The sequence below is a fragment of the Phragmites australis genome, chromosome 3 (assembly GCF_958298935.1).
Source record: "Phragmites australis chromosome 3, lpPhrAust1.1, whole genome shotgun sequence".
Lineage (NCBI taxonomy): Eukaryota > Viridiplantae > Streptophyta > Magnoliopsida > Poales > Poaceae > Phragmites > Phragmites australis.
In genome coordinates this window covers 24,481,716-24,496,029 of record NC_084923.1, presented here as the reverse complement: position 1 = coordinate 24,496,029, position 14,314 = coordinate 24,481,716, and the positions used below count along the sequence as shown (strand labels likewise).

Genomic DNA, 14,314 nt, shown 5'->3' with positions numbered 1-14,314 from the left:
AACAACAAACTCCGATACGGTCTCCCATATATCATGGCACTAACCCCTTTCGGATTCTATATTCTTCAAACATTATAATAAATGTATGAATGCCATGATGCAACTCTATTTGAAAGTTTTGCGCCGGACGATGCCAACCTCTCATGCAACTCCATGTACCGGTACGAATCACGCACGATGGCAGTGATCGGCCTTTATCACCATATGAAATGCATAAATGCAAATATATGTATGTGAATTGACGTCAATTCTTATTTCTCTTTTGATGATTCTTTTTTCATGAGTATCACTATTACTAGTTCATGATATTAACAATATAATAAAAAATCAATGAAATGACATTGATTTAATTCGTCAAATGCGACATCATTCATCATATGAATAAATTAGAAAATATCAGATATTTTAATTTTATCTGTGAAAGAAGTAAGACATGAATATAAACATTGCATTGAATTACACCCCCACGTTACTTGCCTTTTACCGAAGGCGACGAAGGAATTCAATTAGATACACCCAGAAGCACTACCACCTGCACAAACACATTTTAGTACTAAAGCACATCTGAAACACATAATGTGAAGCGTCATTCCTACGTCTAAAAATGTCGCATAAACGTCGACACTTCGGGACATGCCGAACGGAAACTCCTAAAGCATAAATTGATGTGACATCTCTACTCCAGAGTTGAATTAGAATTCTTTTACTAGTTAAACCTTATTTGATCAAAAGGAATGGATATCTCAATTTGGACGTCACATCTTCGCTTTAGCGACGGCTATCGAAAGCAATTCGGATTATCGATCACGCATCCAATGGAAATCGACTGATTCAATTGAATCTCAATTGCCTAGGGATTATGTAGGAGTCACCTTCGAAGGATTGACGACAAATCCAGCGAAATCAGAAAATTTCCCAATCCTTCTTTTTTTCTCTCCTTTTCCTTTTTCTCCTTTTCCTTTTCCTTTTCTTTTCTTTTATTTTCTCCTTTTCTTTTCTCTTTCTTTTCTTTTCTTTCCTTCTTTCTCTTTTCCTTTCTTCCTTCCTGCCTTCTTCTCACTCGGCGGTCGGCACAAAGCATGGTGGCGACGGTAGCGCGCACGCGGGCGGCGGCACGACTGAAGAGCAGCGGCGCGTCGGCGAGCAAGCGCACGGCGGCGCGGCAGCACGCACGGCGGCAAGGCACGCGGGCGGCGCGGCGGCGTGCACGCGGGCGGCGCGGCGGCGTGCACGCGGGCGGCGCGGCGGCGCGCACGTGGGCGGCGTCGCAGTTGAAGAGCAGCGGCGCGGCGGTGGCACACGGGCGACGCGCATAGCGACGGGGAGAGAGAGAGAGAGAGAGAGAGAGAGAGAGAGAGAGAGAGAAACGTGCTGGATGGATCGGGTTGAGGGCCGATCCATCCGGTATTTATCCTCTTTTTTTAAAAAAAAAGAACAATCAACGATCTAAATTTATTGAACTTGCTACGGGTCACAAAGTGCTCAGAACGGACATATGAATAGCACAATGTGTTCGTCTCGACGAGATGAACGCAACCACGGTCTCCGATCGTCGATATGAGCAACGGATCAAAAAGTCAACTATTTGGTCAAATCTCTTTTTTTTTCTCTCAATTATTCGGTATTACAACTTGTCCTCACCCTCACTTGTATCAATCTTCTTGCTCTTATTCTTATTTCTCTTGTCGATATGAGGGCAATCATATGACACGTGGCCATAGTCACCCTAATTGTAGCGCTTCTTCTTGTCTCCGTCACCGGACTTGTCAAATCCCTTTGAGATAAATTTGTTCTTGCTCAACTTGGATATCATCTTTGTGGTTCTTCTCATGAGAAGGGCATGTTTGGTGTAGGAGTCATCGTCATCATCATCTTCATCACTCTCACTTGATGATGGAGGCTTTATCATCTTCTTCTTGTCAAACATCTTTGCTTTGAGAGCAAGGTTCTTCTTGGATGAAGATTGGTTACCTTGGTCTCCAAACAAGAACATCTCATGAGCACAAATCTTCTCAATGGCATCGGTGATGATAATGTCATTGATGTCCCTTTCATGAAGAAAAGAGATAACAATATTGTATTATGGCTTGGAAAGCACCATCAAAATCCTACGAATGATGTCTCCTTGAGACAATTGAGTAAGCTCGAGTGAATTAATTTTCTCAACAAACGTGTTTATGTGAGAATACATATCATTGCATAACTCATTGAGAAATATCTTAAATTGATTAAGAGCATTTATAAGCACATGATATCTTTCCTCCTGGATTTTTCTAGAACCCTCATAAATTTCACAAAGAGCAGTCCAAATAACATGAGCAAATTCCTTGCTTCTTACTTAGAAAAAACCTCTTCACTAATTCCCTCAAATATAATATTTTTAGCCTTAGCATTCCATCTAACTAGTTATTCGGCAAAAGATTGATCAAACCCAATAAAAGTGGCTAGCCAAACTTCATCCCTTCAATTCCTTCGTGGACTATGTTTAGATGATCCTGTCATTTGTTTTGATTTTGAAGTATTAATTTGCATCTGTTCCTTCACCTTCAATTTCAGTTCTCAGGATAGTTGCCATAGTTCTAACTGATATCTTTGGAGAAGCAACCCCACTTTTATCCTGTGGCTGTTCATTGCATGTGCGCTTTATTAAACACTGCTCCACATTTTAGCTTCCGTGAAAGCTTATTGGCTAGTGTTGTAAAAAATTTAAGCTCTTCAGACGATGTAGTAAGGTAAATACTTCTTTATCTCTATTTACTTTATGTCAAGTCCTTGGCTGGAAATTGTTTCAAACTATTCTTTCCTTTTTGTATCTTGTATTGATAACTTGGTTGATCTTACGGTGGTCCAAATTGTGTTGCAGTTTCCTTCTTTTTCCTTAAACTGAAAAGGATAGGGAAAATGTCATTTATTTGCGCTGCACTAATATATAATAGTCAATAATACTTGTTGTGGTGTTTCTTTTTGTACTCCTTTAACAGCATACTCTTAATAATTAGTAAAACAAGGAGTATTTCTTGTAAAAATGAGCTGAATTTTTTACATAGGGGTAGTTTTCTTGTCTTTGGATCACTGAAGTAGTCCACATAGAACTAACTTGCATCTGTTTCACAATTCCTTGTAGGAAAATTTGTTGTGAAACAATAAGATCTCTATTTTTAAACAAAGGAAAACATCGTGGTGAGGCAACTATTGAAGCAGCAAGGTTGATTGCAGATCATGTGAAGCTCAATGATTGCCAGCTCCATCCTGATAGCATTGTGTGTGATAATTATCATATTTCTTGTCACAGATGGTTAATGTTCATTTAGTACTTTTTTACATGCAGTTTTTTTGTGAAAGAAACTGAGTGTGAATCATCATATGGTTGCTGACATTGTGCCGGGACCACTTTTTTTGGTTAGGTTTTTCTGTCTTTTGAGACTTGATGAAGATATTGGAAAAGATGAAACCGAAGAGGAAAAGGCAAAACCAAAGAAGAATAAACGTTGGCAAAATCAGGAGGTTCCAAAGAAATTACCAGTTAGTGATAAGAAGAAAACAAGACAGGAACTAATCTCAAAAGCTATTGAAGAGGTAACATCAGATATGACATTACTTTTATAAGACAGTTGTGTGAATTTGCATAAGACTTTCCGTTATATTTTTTCAGGTTCATGCAGATCTTAGAGCGGTTTCCTTCACTCTTGATCCCAAGGAGAGAAAAAAGAAACACTTTCTGCTCTGTTTGAGACTTACTTCCGCATTTTGATGTATAGCATGAGCACTTCGAATTCAAGGTCTGTATTGAAAGTGGATTCTTTAGCTGTATCATAGTTCAGAACAGATAATCCATTTTTTTGTCATTATATGTTCTGACTTTTGCTTAGACTTGATCTGTGTTTATTTGATAGTGTGATATTTCACTTAATTTTGGAATGAAGTTACCACTAAAGGTGGCCAAGTGGGCCGGGCCAAATGGGCCGGCACGAGGCACGGCCATTTCAACCTGGCCTAGGCACGGCACGGCATGGCGGCTAATGGGCCAGGCCGGCACGACAGGTTGGCACAGCACGGCTCGTTTAACTGTTTCTATTTTTTAATATCTTATATAATTTGTTTAGATCTAATCCCATATAGGATATGTGGTGCAATGGTAGTGTGTTTGATTCCTAAGTAGAAGGTCGTGTGTTTGATTCCGGGTGAAAGTAAGTTTGTATGATATTTTTCAATTTTCCACTGGTTGATAGGCCAAAAAAGGTTATCGGGCCTACCATGTCACGGGCCAGCACGGCACGGTCAGATCTTAAGTGGGCTGTACCTAGGCTGGAGTCGCGGCATGTGCGTTAGCACGGCACGGCCCGGTTTAGCTAAACGGGCCATGCCTAATAAGCCGTGCCTCAATGGGCCCGTGCCGGGCCGGCCATTTGGCCACCTCTGGTTGATAGTCATTATATTGTCAACAATTACAGGTCCAAAGCCAATAATATCTCCCCCGGTGGCTCACACCCACTACTCGCTCCATGCTTTGAGGGCTTAGGAATATTCTCACATTTAATTGACTTAGATTTCACGGGTGAACTTATCGGTTGCCTCAAAAAGCTTTCTGGGTATAGCGACTGTCAAGATGAAATTCCCCATGGTAACACACTGTCTGTCTCAGAATGTCTGCAATGCTGCATAGCTGCCTTTAAAGTCTGGAGAAGCAACCTTGAGGCATTGAATGTAGACCTGCAGGATTTCTTTGTGCAGCTTTATAATCTCATACTGGAGTATCGGCCTGACAGGTTTTTACTCTATTGCTCTTGGTGATGGTCATTAGGAGGAACAACCCGCTTTTTTTTGGGTCTTTAGTTACCATTTGTCTGAACAATCCGAGATAACTTGTTGCATCACTGCATTGTTCTTTTCAAACAAAGATACTCTTGCTAGATAGCAAAATTTTATCATTAATCATCATCATTGTTTTTCTGTTGAGATGCATAGCTTCTTATTGTTTCTCACTATTAAATACAGTCATATCATATGGACATACTGACAATGCATTTTGTCGTGTACATCAGATGCTTTTATCTTCTCTTCCTTTTTTTTGTAAACTAGAAGAATTAGTTTCATGTCCATATATTACTATTTTTGAATTTTCAATAATGTAGAGGCAGTGCTGTCCATTAAATATTTTCATGGCTTATAGTTGTCCTCTTTACTTCATTCCTCCCTGCCTAGATAATCTGTTACATTTTAGTGTGCGATGTTTAATATATTTTGGGTAATTATGGGGGCCATTTTCCTTGAAGTAGCTTAATTAAACTGCCCTGTACCATGATTCATGAAAATACATAACCTTTTTTCTGTTGCATCCAGGGATCGCGGTGAGGTATTGGCTGATGCTCTGAAGACGCTTCTTTGGGAAGGTAAACAGCAGGATATGCTAAGAGCTGCTGCTTTCATCAAACGTTTAGCCACATTTGCTCTCTCATTTGGCTCCACAGAAACAATAGCAGGTTTATTCTGAGTTCTGGCTTTTGTTGTCCTATTTTTTTTAGCTGACACCTGCCAAACTTTCTATCATGTCAGAGTTGATTGATAGTACTAGGATGCAATGATTCATGCGTTCATGTCTTGAGTATTTGTGGATCACTTATAATTATTTAGTAAGCCATCCTCATATAAGCACTTGTCTGATAGTTTGCTGCTGGTAGGCACCGAGTTCTTCTGCCTTGATTATTAGTATTAGACCTGTATGTTATCGAGCATAATCTTCTCTTTTGTATTATGACATAATGATGTACATGTTTGACAAATATCTCAGCGTTAGTCACACTGAAGCATCTTCTCCAAAAGAACAGCAAGTGCCGTAACATGTCGGAAAATGATTTTGGTGGCGGTTCCCTGTCTTGCTTAGTTGCGGTATTTGTCTTCTCTTTTCCTTTTCCATAATAGGCAATCAATACTTTGTATTTGTCTGATCATGTTACTCTTCTTTTATTCAGAAATACAACCCAGAGGCTAATGATCCATATCTAAGTGGTGCACTTTCTTCAGTCCTTTGTGAGTTCAGCCTCCTAGAGAAGCATTACAATATCTCTGTTTCCTCAATGGCTTCAAATATCTTGAGTATGGCAAATTTGAATCCCACCAGAACCCTGTTCCAATTTTGAATGTGAACCCCCTTGAAGCATATAGAGACTTGTCAATTGAAAGGGAATTATCGAGACCAGCCATCAAAGCATTGTCACTGAATTGCAAAAAGAAGCGGCATGGTATGGAGTCGGTTGCTCTAAGCCCAGATGTGCTTCAGAAGGCAGATTGCTTAGTGGATAAAGATGAGCTCAAAGAGAAATTGCAGAACCATTTTGCTGTACTGAGGGGCATCTCGGAGAATGAGAGATTGAGGGCTGAGTTGTACCACACATTGTCATCCATAAACTTGTACAAGGAATACAAGAAGCAGAAAAGGAAAAACATGAAATCAAAGACTGGTAGGAAAAAAGTAGGAAAGGATTAGGCGTGTTGTGTTATGGGGATCTTTTTGCACACCGTTTGTCAGAGGGGTGTAATGTTCACAATTTTGGCATATTATTATGTAGCTACCATAGGTCTTGGTTCCCATAACCCATTTAGGTTCCTGTGAACGATTCAAAAGTGACAAATTTCACTTCATTCATGATTTTGCAGAAGTATATAATTATTTGCCTGTACAGTCTTTGATACAGCAGCCACGAGCTCCCTATATTTCGGTTCCTTTTTCAGGTAAAAATGAGCAATGGCATCTTCAAATTGATTAAAAATAAAAAATAAACTATTATGCACGCGCAAGTAGAAAAGAATGAAATTTTGGTACATTTTTGTTTTTATTACTAATTAACATAAATGTGCCAATCAAAGGTCATGATTCAAGGAACTGGTATGTAGTCTTATTTTCTGAACACGACCAGTTTACAAGAAACCGGGTTTTCTAAATTTAAAGGAAACCAATAAGTTGATGAGAATCAATGTAAATTCGGACAAATTGATGTTAAGACTAGTTCCTGGTGGTTTTCTGAACGAGTATGAAGTTGTTCACAAGAAAATAGCAACGAAGACACTCAAGTCATCCCAGGGAGCAGACATGACTCGCATCTTGCAGTCCAGCAATTAAATCCTCGCCTAATTGTAGACAAGCGTATCAACATTTGCATATGATATGAATTTCCTGTCATTCTCTGAATATACGTAAACCGCTATTGCGTTGAACTCAAGGGAACAGGGAGCCTACAGGTTACAACACAATAGGTAACAACACCAAGAAAGACCTCTCTAGGTCTAGTTCACCATTACAAGTACACCGACGGCGAGGGGTTGACGACAATATGCCTAAGCGGGTTCGAGACATCACCGCCACCAGCGTGCTTCACAAACTCTGCAGGGGTGAGGAAGCTACCATGGCATACGCAGACTATCCTCACATCCTCGCATTTCTTGTACCTGTACAGGAAGCCGTCAATCCTTCTGCCGTTAGGCCCTTCCACCTTGGATGAGACCATTGGCATGTCCTCCATCATGATCTTCTTGAAGTCGCTGGTGCTGCTCGTTCTCGTTGTCAGGGACCCAAGCGTCCGCAGTCGAGGCTGCTCAGTCGTGGTGCCGTTTGGTGGCTTCCCCGTTGCTGTGGTCGGAGGAGGAAGCATGTTATTTTGATTGGTATTATCTGAGGTTGATGGACTCCTCGCATCTGTGGACTGGCAAAATGCACTTCCACCAGGACCTGGGAAGACAATGGGAACATTTTATTCTTGACTAGATTGATATCTTGACACCACAATCATCACGATGACAATGGAAGATTATTTGGTTAAGTAACAATAACAGATTGCTGAATCAAGTGATTGTATATGCGTATTAGCTTCCCGTTATTCAGAAAAAAGTGCCTATCAAACCAAAGTTAAGCACACAGTCTTACATGACAAACATCAGATGAACCATCCAAAAATAGATTGCTGAATCAAGTCCATATTAATTAAAATTGAAGCGACAAAGCTCAAAGATAACCAACTAGTAACTAAATTCCGTGGAACCAGTTGCAAGGTGGGGAGAAATGGCAATTGATTTTCCAGTGACGAGGGAGTCAGGGCATGGTTGTCAGACAGGCCAAGTAGTGTGTGCTCAACTAACCTTGGGTACTATTATGATGTATTACATGACTTTGCTTGCAGTATAACACAAACATATAACCAACCGTGCTATGAACTTGGGTTGAGTTTCAAAATGGGTGTGTTGTCCATGGTTTTTAAGACGTCGCCTAGGCGACAAGGCGCTCTGGGATGGCAAGGCGTCTCCTACATCTTACCAAAAGCAATGAAGAATGAGGAAGAGAGGAAGAAGAAAGAGTGGGAGGGGAACCGGCCAGCAAGGCCAAGCATCCGCCGCCTCTCTTATCCCCGCCGGTTCCAGCGCCAAAGGCCAGCAACCGTCGATCTGGCAGGGGGAGGCAGCAACCGTCGATCTGGCAAGGGGTGAGGCAGTGAAGCATGGGAGCACTTAGAAGATGGAGTGGCTGGCTAGCGGAGAGAGACGTGCAGCGAGCGGCAATGCTGTGCTGTGATGAGAGAGAGAGAGCATCAGGGGAGGAAAGGGGTATGGGCTAGTTAGTGGGTTGGGCCAGACAGCTCCCTTCTCCCCTTTTTTCTTTTTCTTTTCCTTTTTATTCCCCATCGCGGCTGCTGTTTTGCTGTTTATGGGTTGGGTGGCATCGCTTCATAATCGCCTAGGTGTTGTGAAGGGGGTGAGTCGCCACACCTCGTCTTACCGCTTTAAAAAGCATGGTGTTATATATAGTTTTGTCCATAACCACATCCCAAATACCAAAGTCATCACGTATACAAATAATTCTCTTTTTTTGATGTATTATTTTCTTTTGTTCATCTGTTGGAGAAAAGAAATGCAAGTCCGGTTTCCCAGTTAGTTCACTTCATGTAGCGAAAACAGTTGTTAATTCCTCCAAAAATTATATTCCTTAACACCTAATTTGCAGTGTGCACCAAGCTTGAAACTGATCAGGTATGTTGAGCCAAGATTCGCGAAACTCAGTGTGGCATAAAACTGTTAGACATGCTCGTTCTCCAAAGATGCAATGTGTAATGTGTGGCTGTTGAAGGCATAGTAAAGTTAAGGAGAGACTGGTGAACACTGAATAGTGGAAAGCAGCGAAAAGTAGAACACAAGTTTGGACGCAACTGTGGATAGGGGAAGTGAACAAAAGGTCACGGATGAGAGTTTGGAGGCTGGTTGGTTGTAGCTGCTATGCAAACGAGGGAGAATTGGCCGCCAGAGCCAGATTAGCATGAAAGATAAGGGGTAATATCACTCCATGTGCATCCAATAGAGTTTTTGGTTTGGAGCAGGACTAGATAAGTCCATGTTCGGAATTTTCCCAATTAGGTTCAATTTAATTTCTCATTAAACTTGCATGCATGATATTGAATTCATACTAATAATGCAGTCGTTTCCATAATGGTAGGACAGGACGAGAACAGGTCATAAAAGATATCGTCTACATCTTTTGGCCATGGTTGGACTTCAGAATGGAGTGCTCAAAATTTGGCTTCCCAAAATACGACTAGAGCTTGTTGGATGCATTGTTTGAAGTGATGACACTAGCTACCTTGCTATCTCTGGTTCTGTCGCATTATGGCGTGCCAAATATAGGCAGCCGATTGTAAAGTTTGGATCACATGTCGGCATATTGCACAATTATAATCGAAGCCAAATCTTATTTTCAAGCCATGCAAAAAAAAAGATATTATTTTCAAGGGCATAGTTGGTTATCCTTAAGGATTAAATCTCGGAAATCCACACAAAACCCGCCAAATGTGCAGTTGGCGGGACTCGGACCACACACGTGTTGGACTAGGCACCGATTGGTGATTCTAGCCACACTGTTTGGCTGTTTGGAACACTGCAATTTTGAACCCAACCCGTCTACTGCCCGAATCTGGTCTACATAACCAACACTGACAGACGCAATAGTAATATAGCAAGTTGGAATTTTTAAGCAAGCTTGCATCACATCAATAACAACTAGAGACAACAAACCATGATAGTAATGAACATAAGAAATCGAACAAAGATAGCAAATTAGAGGCATCAACAATTAGGAGATACAGGAGATACAGTGACATGATGCATGCTTCTATACCTTGCTCTGTTGTGTTGGCAGAGCTGCTCCCCTGAGGCCCAATCAACCTCCTCAGCTGCAACCCGTTAACCACGGCAGGCGCGTCGCCAGCGTCCTCTCTGCCGCGCTTTGCCGGCCCCGAGGGAGAGGAGCCAATGGAGCTCCGCCGCTCGATGCGCTTCCGGCGGGCCTCGAGGCGCCGCCGGCTCTGCATCTCGCGGCGGCGCCACCGCTCCTCCTCGGGCTCCGTGGGCAGCGAGCTCGTGCGCATCAGTGGCGGCGGCGCCGCGGGGGACGGGCCGTTGCCGTCCCCGTCCAGGGAGGGCACCGAGTAGACGGTGGCGATGGACGAGGAGCGCACCAGCCTTAGCCGCTTGGTCTCCGTGCCGAACCGGCCGCCCAGGGACAGGCCCAGGTTCAGCTCAATGTCGTCCGACTCGCCGCCGCCGGCCGCGTCCTCCGGCTGCGCCGCCTCCCCTCCACGGCCGCCGAACACGCCCAAGAAGTCCCTGGACGCCATTGCCGCCACAGCACCACCAAGAACCGCGCTTCTCCCGCGAATTCTTCACGGAGGCTAATCTTGTCGCATGCTCCGAGCAAGAAGCTCCGGCGCAATCAAGAATTCATGCCGGAAACCGCAGTCAAACAAATGGGAGAAGAGCGAGATGAACTCAACCACGATTGGTTGCTAAAACCAACCCCCACGGGGTCGCATACTCGCATCTTCCAAGAATCAACAAGGAATCCACGGCGAAAGAACCAAGGAACAGCAGAGCAACGAGGAAGGATAGGTGGACGCGCTTCGCCCAGCAGAATCGGGCGAAGATATTGTGATAGTAGATTGGAAAAGGAGAGGAGGAGAAGATAAGAAGGTAGAGAAGAAGCAAATCAGATCTATGGATCAGTTGGCGGGGTGATTGGTGAGAGGTGAGGGAGAGGGAGAGGGGGGACACGAAGGACGTATCTGTCTAATCTCTAGCTGGTCGCTTTTGTTCCTCCCCCACTGATTGATCAAAAAGATTTATTTTCGCTTGAGGTTTAACGGGAGATTATGTGTTTGCTTACAGTACGTCACTAGCGCCAAGTGGGGTGTAGATAATAGGGAGCCGTGTTTGATGGGCAACGAGCGCGTGGAGGCGACCGCGTGTCGGAAATGGCCAGCGCCCACACGTGCTGGGCGGCTTGCATTAGTTAGTAGAAATTAAAAATGTACTTTTAGTTTTTTATTTATTTTAATGTAATAATAAGAGTTAATAAAATTTCTTTTATTGAAAACGTGGTGAGACAGTAAAAGCCGATAGAATCAGAGCCGGGTACCTGGAGCAGCTTGGCTCAGCTTAGCACAAGTTCCATGGTGGAGATGGCGAGCCATGTTCGTATCATCTAAAATAGGTTGGCTAAGCAATACATCAAGCGGTGGTATTTTTATTTGTCTTTGACATTTTCATCTCCATCTCTTTTATGATATATTGTTCACCCGCCTGGTTACCCCCCTCACCCTGACATCTCTTCCACATAGCATCACTACTCACCATCTCAATGCTACAGTCTGTCCCCCTGAACACCAACATAAGTATTGCAAGATATGGTTTGTGATACAAAAGAAAGTCAACTATTGTCTACTAATTAGCTAACAAGTATATCAAATTTGAAGCGTTTTACCTAGGTCCCTTTTAAATGTTGTAGTTATAATTCTTGCTTGTTGATCTTATAATGGTGTGTAACTATTATGATTAGGAATTTGTATATCAACCAATTTTATAGTTTGATCAATAGTCGCATTAGTATTTTTAGCACAACCAAAACTTGAAACATGTATACGTAAGTATAACTTAGGCGATTATATGTGCTTAAGTGTTGGATTAAATATTCTAATCTATAGCACTAAATATGGTTATTTAGTAATTAATCTTAATTACCTAGTGTTATTTAATTTACACACTAATTAAGTTATAATTTATTGCTATTATAAAAGCATACATGTAATTAATTAATTAGGTTAATCTATTCTTTGTATCTAATTAATTAATTATCAATGTTAAATTATTCTATCATATTCCATTAACATGTATTTATTTATTTAACCGCTACACTGGTTAATTTATCATTAAGTATACTAAGATTAATCCTATAGCTTAACGCATGAAATAACGATCCACTCCAATTAAAATAAAAGCAATCTTTAGTTTATTCTAAAAACCATTCTTTAATTAATATGATGATTAAACCTACTCTTAAGCTAGATTAATTAACATAAGCAATTTATACATGATTATATCCAAATCATATTTATGGAATTATCTAACTCACTTTATTTATTAAAAGACAAAATCTAAATCTAGATTAAACGTCGCGACACGAAATAATTACCGGATAAGAAAATAAACGAACTCCAAAATTTACAAGACTTGGCAGGGATGAAGATTATGATTTTAGAGGAATATCGGCGAAAGAATCGCCACAATCGGAGTTAAAACGGAGGAGTTATGGACGTCAAAAGATTTATCAGAAAAATAATCTAAAAAATAGAAAAAGAGCACTGTGGTGCGGACTTGGTCTATGGGCTGTCGACCGGAGGGAAGCTCTGAGTATGGTGCACCGTCGATCGGAGCTAGTGAACTCGGTTCATGGTCTGTGGCCCGGAGTGGCGTCGGGTGTGCGGTCCACCGTGGACCGTATCCAATGGACCGGCCTGTGGGCCCACCTGGCGGAGAGAGGAGGAGAGGATAAGTGATGAGAGGATTAGGCCCGATCTTCCGTTAGGTAATGGAAAGTCGATTGGTGGAGACTCGACATTGACGATCCAAGGCTTCCGATTAGAACAGAACGTAACCCTTGCAATCGCTATACCACTGCTATGTTGGTTATCAACCGCGGGCAGCACAATTGACCTCGCCAAGAAGGCTAATTTCTGCAAGTGAATCGAGAACACAAGCAAGAACATGGAAGAACATAATCTGAAATTGCAAATATGATTAAGCTCACGAGTTGGAGTTTCACAAACCGAACGACAGCGAAATTGTTCAATGACAAATTAATCTAAGCAAAACCCAAAAAGTCTATGACGACGGCTGCTAGATATATGAAGAGGGGCGTGCTAGGGTTTTGGGCGACCAGGGGACGTCCACAACTTGGGCTTGACCCGAACACATTTACAAGGCCCGATATGGTCCAAAATTGTGACACAGCACATTATTTTGATGACACAAAATAATCCACCATGAATCTGGAGCTGGGACCAGTACCAAAACAAATCTATCGTCCTTATCTTTCCAACACATCAAAGAACACCTTATTTGGACTCCATATGAAGAAGTTATGATCGTTTTAGTGCTGTCTACTAAATCCGAACCGAGTTCTGACTCCGACTTGAAGTTGGCTTGAGCCCCGTCCAACTTGGTTGTTCCATAGGTGCTTCTCCCATATTTCTAAGCATAAAAAGTTCACAAAAATTGAGTAGCATCCCATCCTTATAATTAGTAGTATGGACAGCGAGTAACGAATTCACCTCATGAGTTAAACGACGTGCACGAGCCCGTGTAATCGGTCCTTGTAATAGATAAATCACCGGAGGATCACTTATAGCGCGTGTATCTAAATGAGTGATGTCCTCATCAATAAGGGAGGGGGATATTTTCCCCGGGTGGCCTCACAGTAATAGAGAGAGAGGCGGAGGGAGAGAAGGCTCGCGGGAGGGAGGAGTTGGAGGGAGGAGCGGCGCACCGGGAGGGAGACGACAACGTCAGAGAGAGAAGGGAGAAAGCCGGAAAGGGAGACGGCGGCGTCGGAGGATGCAGCGACGCAGAAAAAGGGGGGCGGAGGAAGAAGGAGTAGCCGGCGCGAGGGGGGATGTCGCCGGAGGGAGAGATGGCGCCAGGATGGGGATGTGGAAACGGAGAGGGGATGACGGCTCGGATTCAGGCCGGCAGCGCGTGCTGCGGCGCTGCGCGGTAGCCCACGCAGCAGCTCGCGCGTGGTGTGCGGCCGATCGGTAGGCGTAGACGCGCAGTTGAGGGAGGCGCGGAGCGCGCGGCTGCGGGCTGGCGCGGCGCAGCAAGAGACGGCGTGGCGCGGTGAAGCTACGGTCCGACTGGTGGCGCGAGGTGGCTGGCGTGCACGGGAGGCGAAGAGCGTTGCGTGGATGGCGGCTCGGCCATGACTGAATGGTGGCCATACGCGACG

At 43.1% G+C, this 14,314-nt stretch overlaps 1 protein-coding gene and 1 pseudogene across 1 annotated transcript; one reads left to right on the top strand and one right to left on the bottom strand.

Annotated features, from left to right (window-relative positions):
- The first annotated feature begins 2,586 nt into the window (after window positions 1–2,586).
- Window positions 2,587–6,484, top strand: LOC133910607 (nucleolar complex-associated protein 3-like; annotated as a pseudogene).
- A 608-nt stretch (window positions 6,485–7,092) lies between these two features.
- On the bottom strand, window positions 7,093–11,216 carry LOC133912704 (ninja-family protein Os03g0419100-like). The gene is made up of 2 exons (XM_062355569.1): window positions 10,154–11,216; window positions 7,093–7,723 (listed from the first exon to the last, which is right to left on the bottom strand). The coding sequence occupies exons 1-2, from the start codon at window positions 10,650–10,652 to the stop codon at window positions 7,293–7,295; spliced, it is 930 nt and encodes a 309-aa protein (XP_062211553.1). The 5' UTR covers window positions 10,653–11,216; the 3' UTR covers window positions 7,093–7,292.
- Between the last annotated feature and the right edge of the window lie 3,098 nt (window positions 11,217–14,314).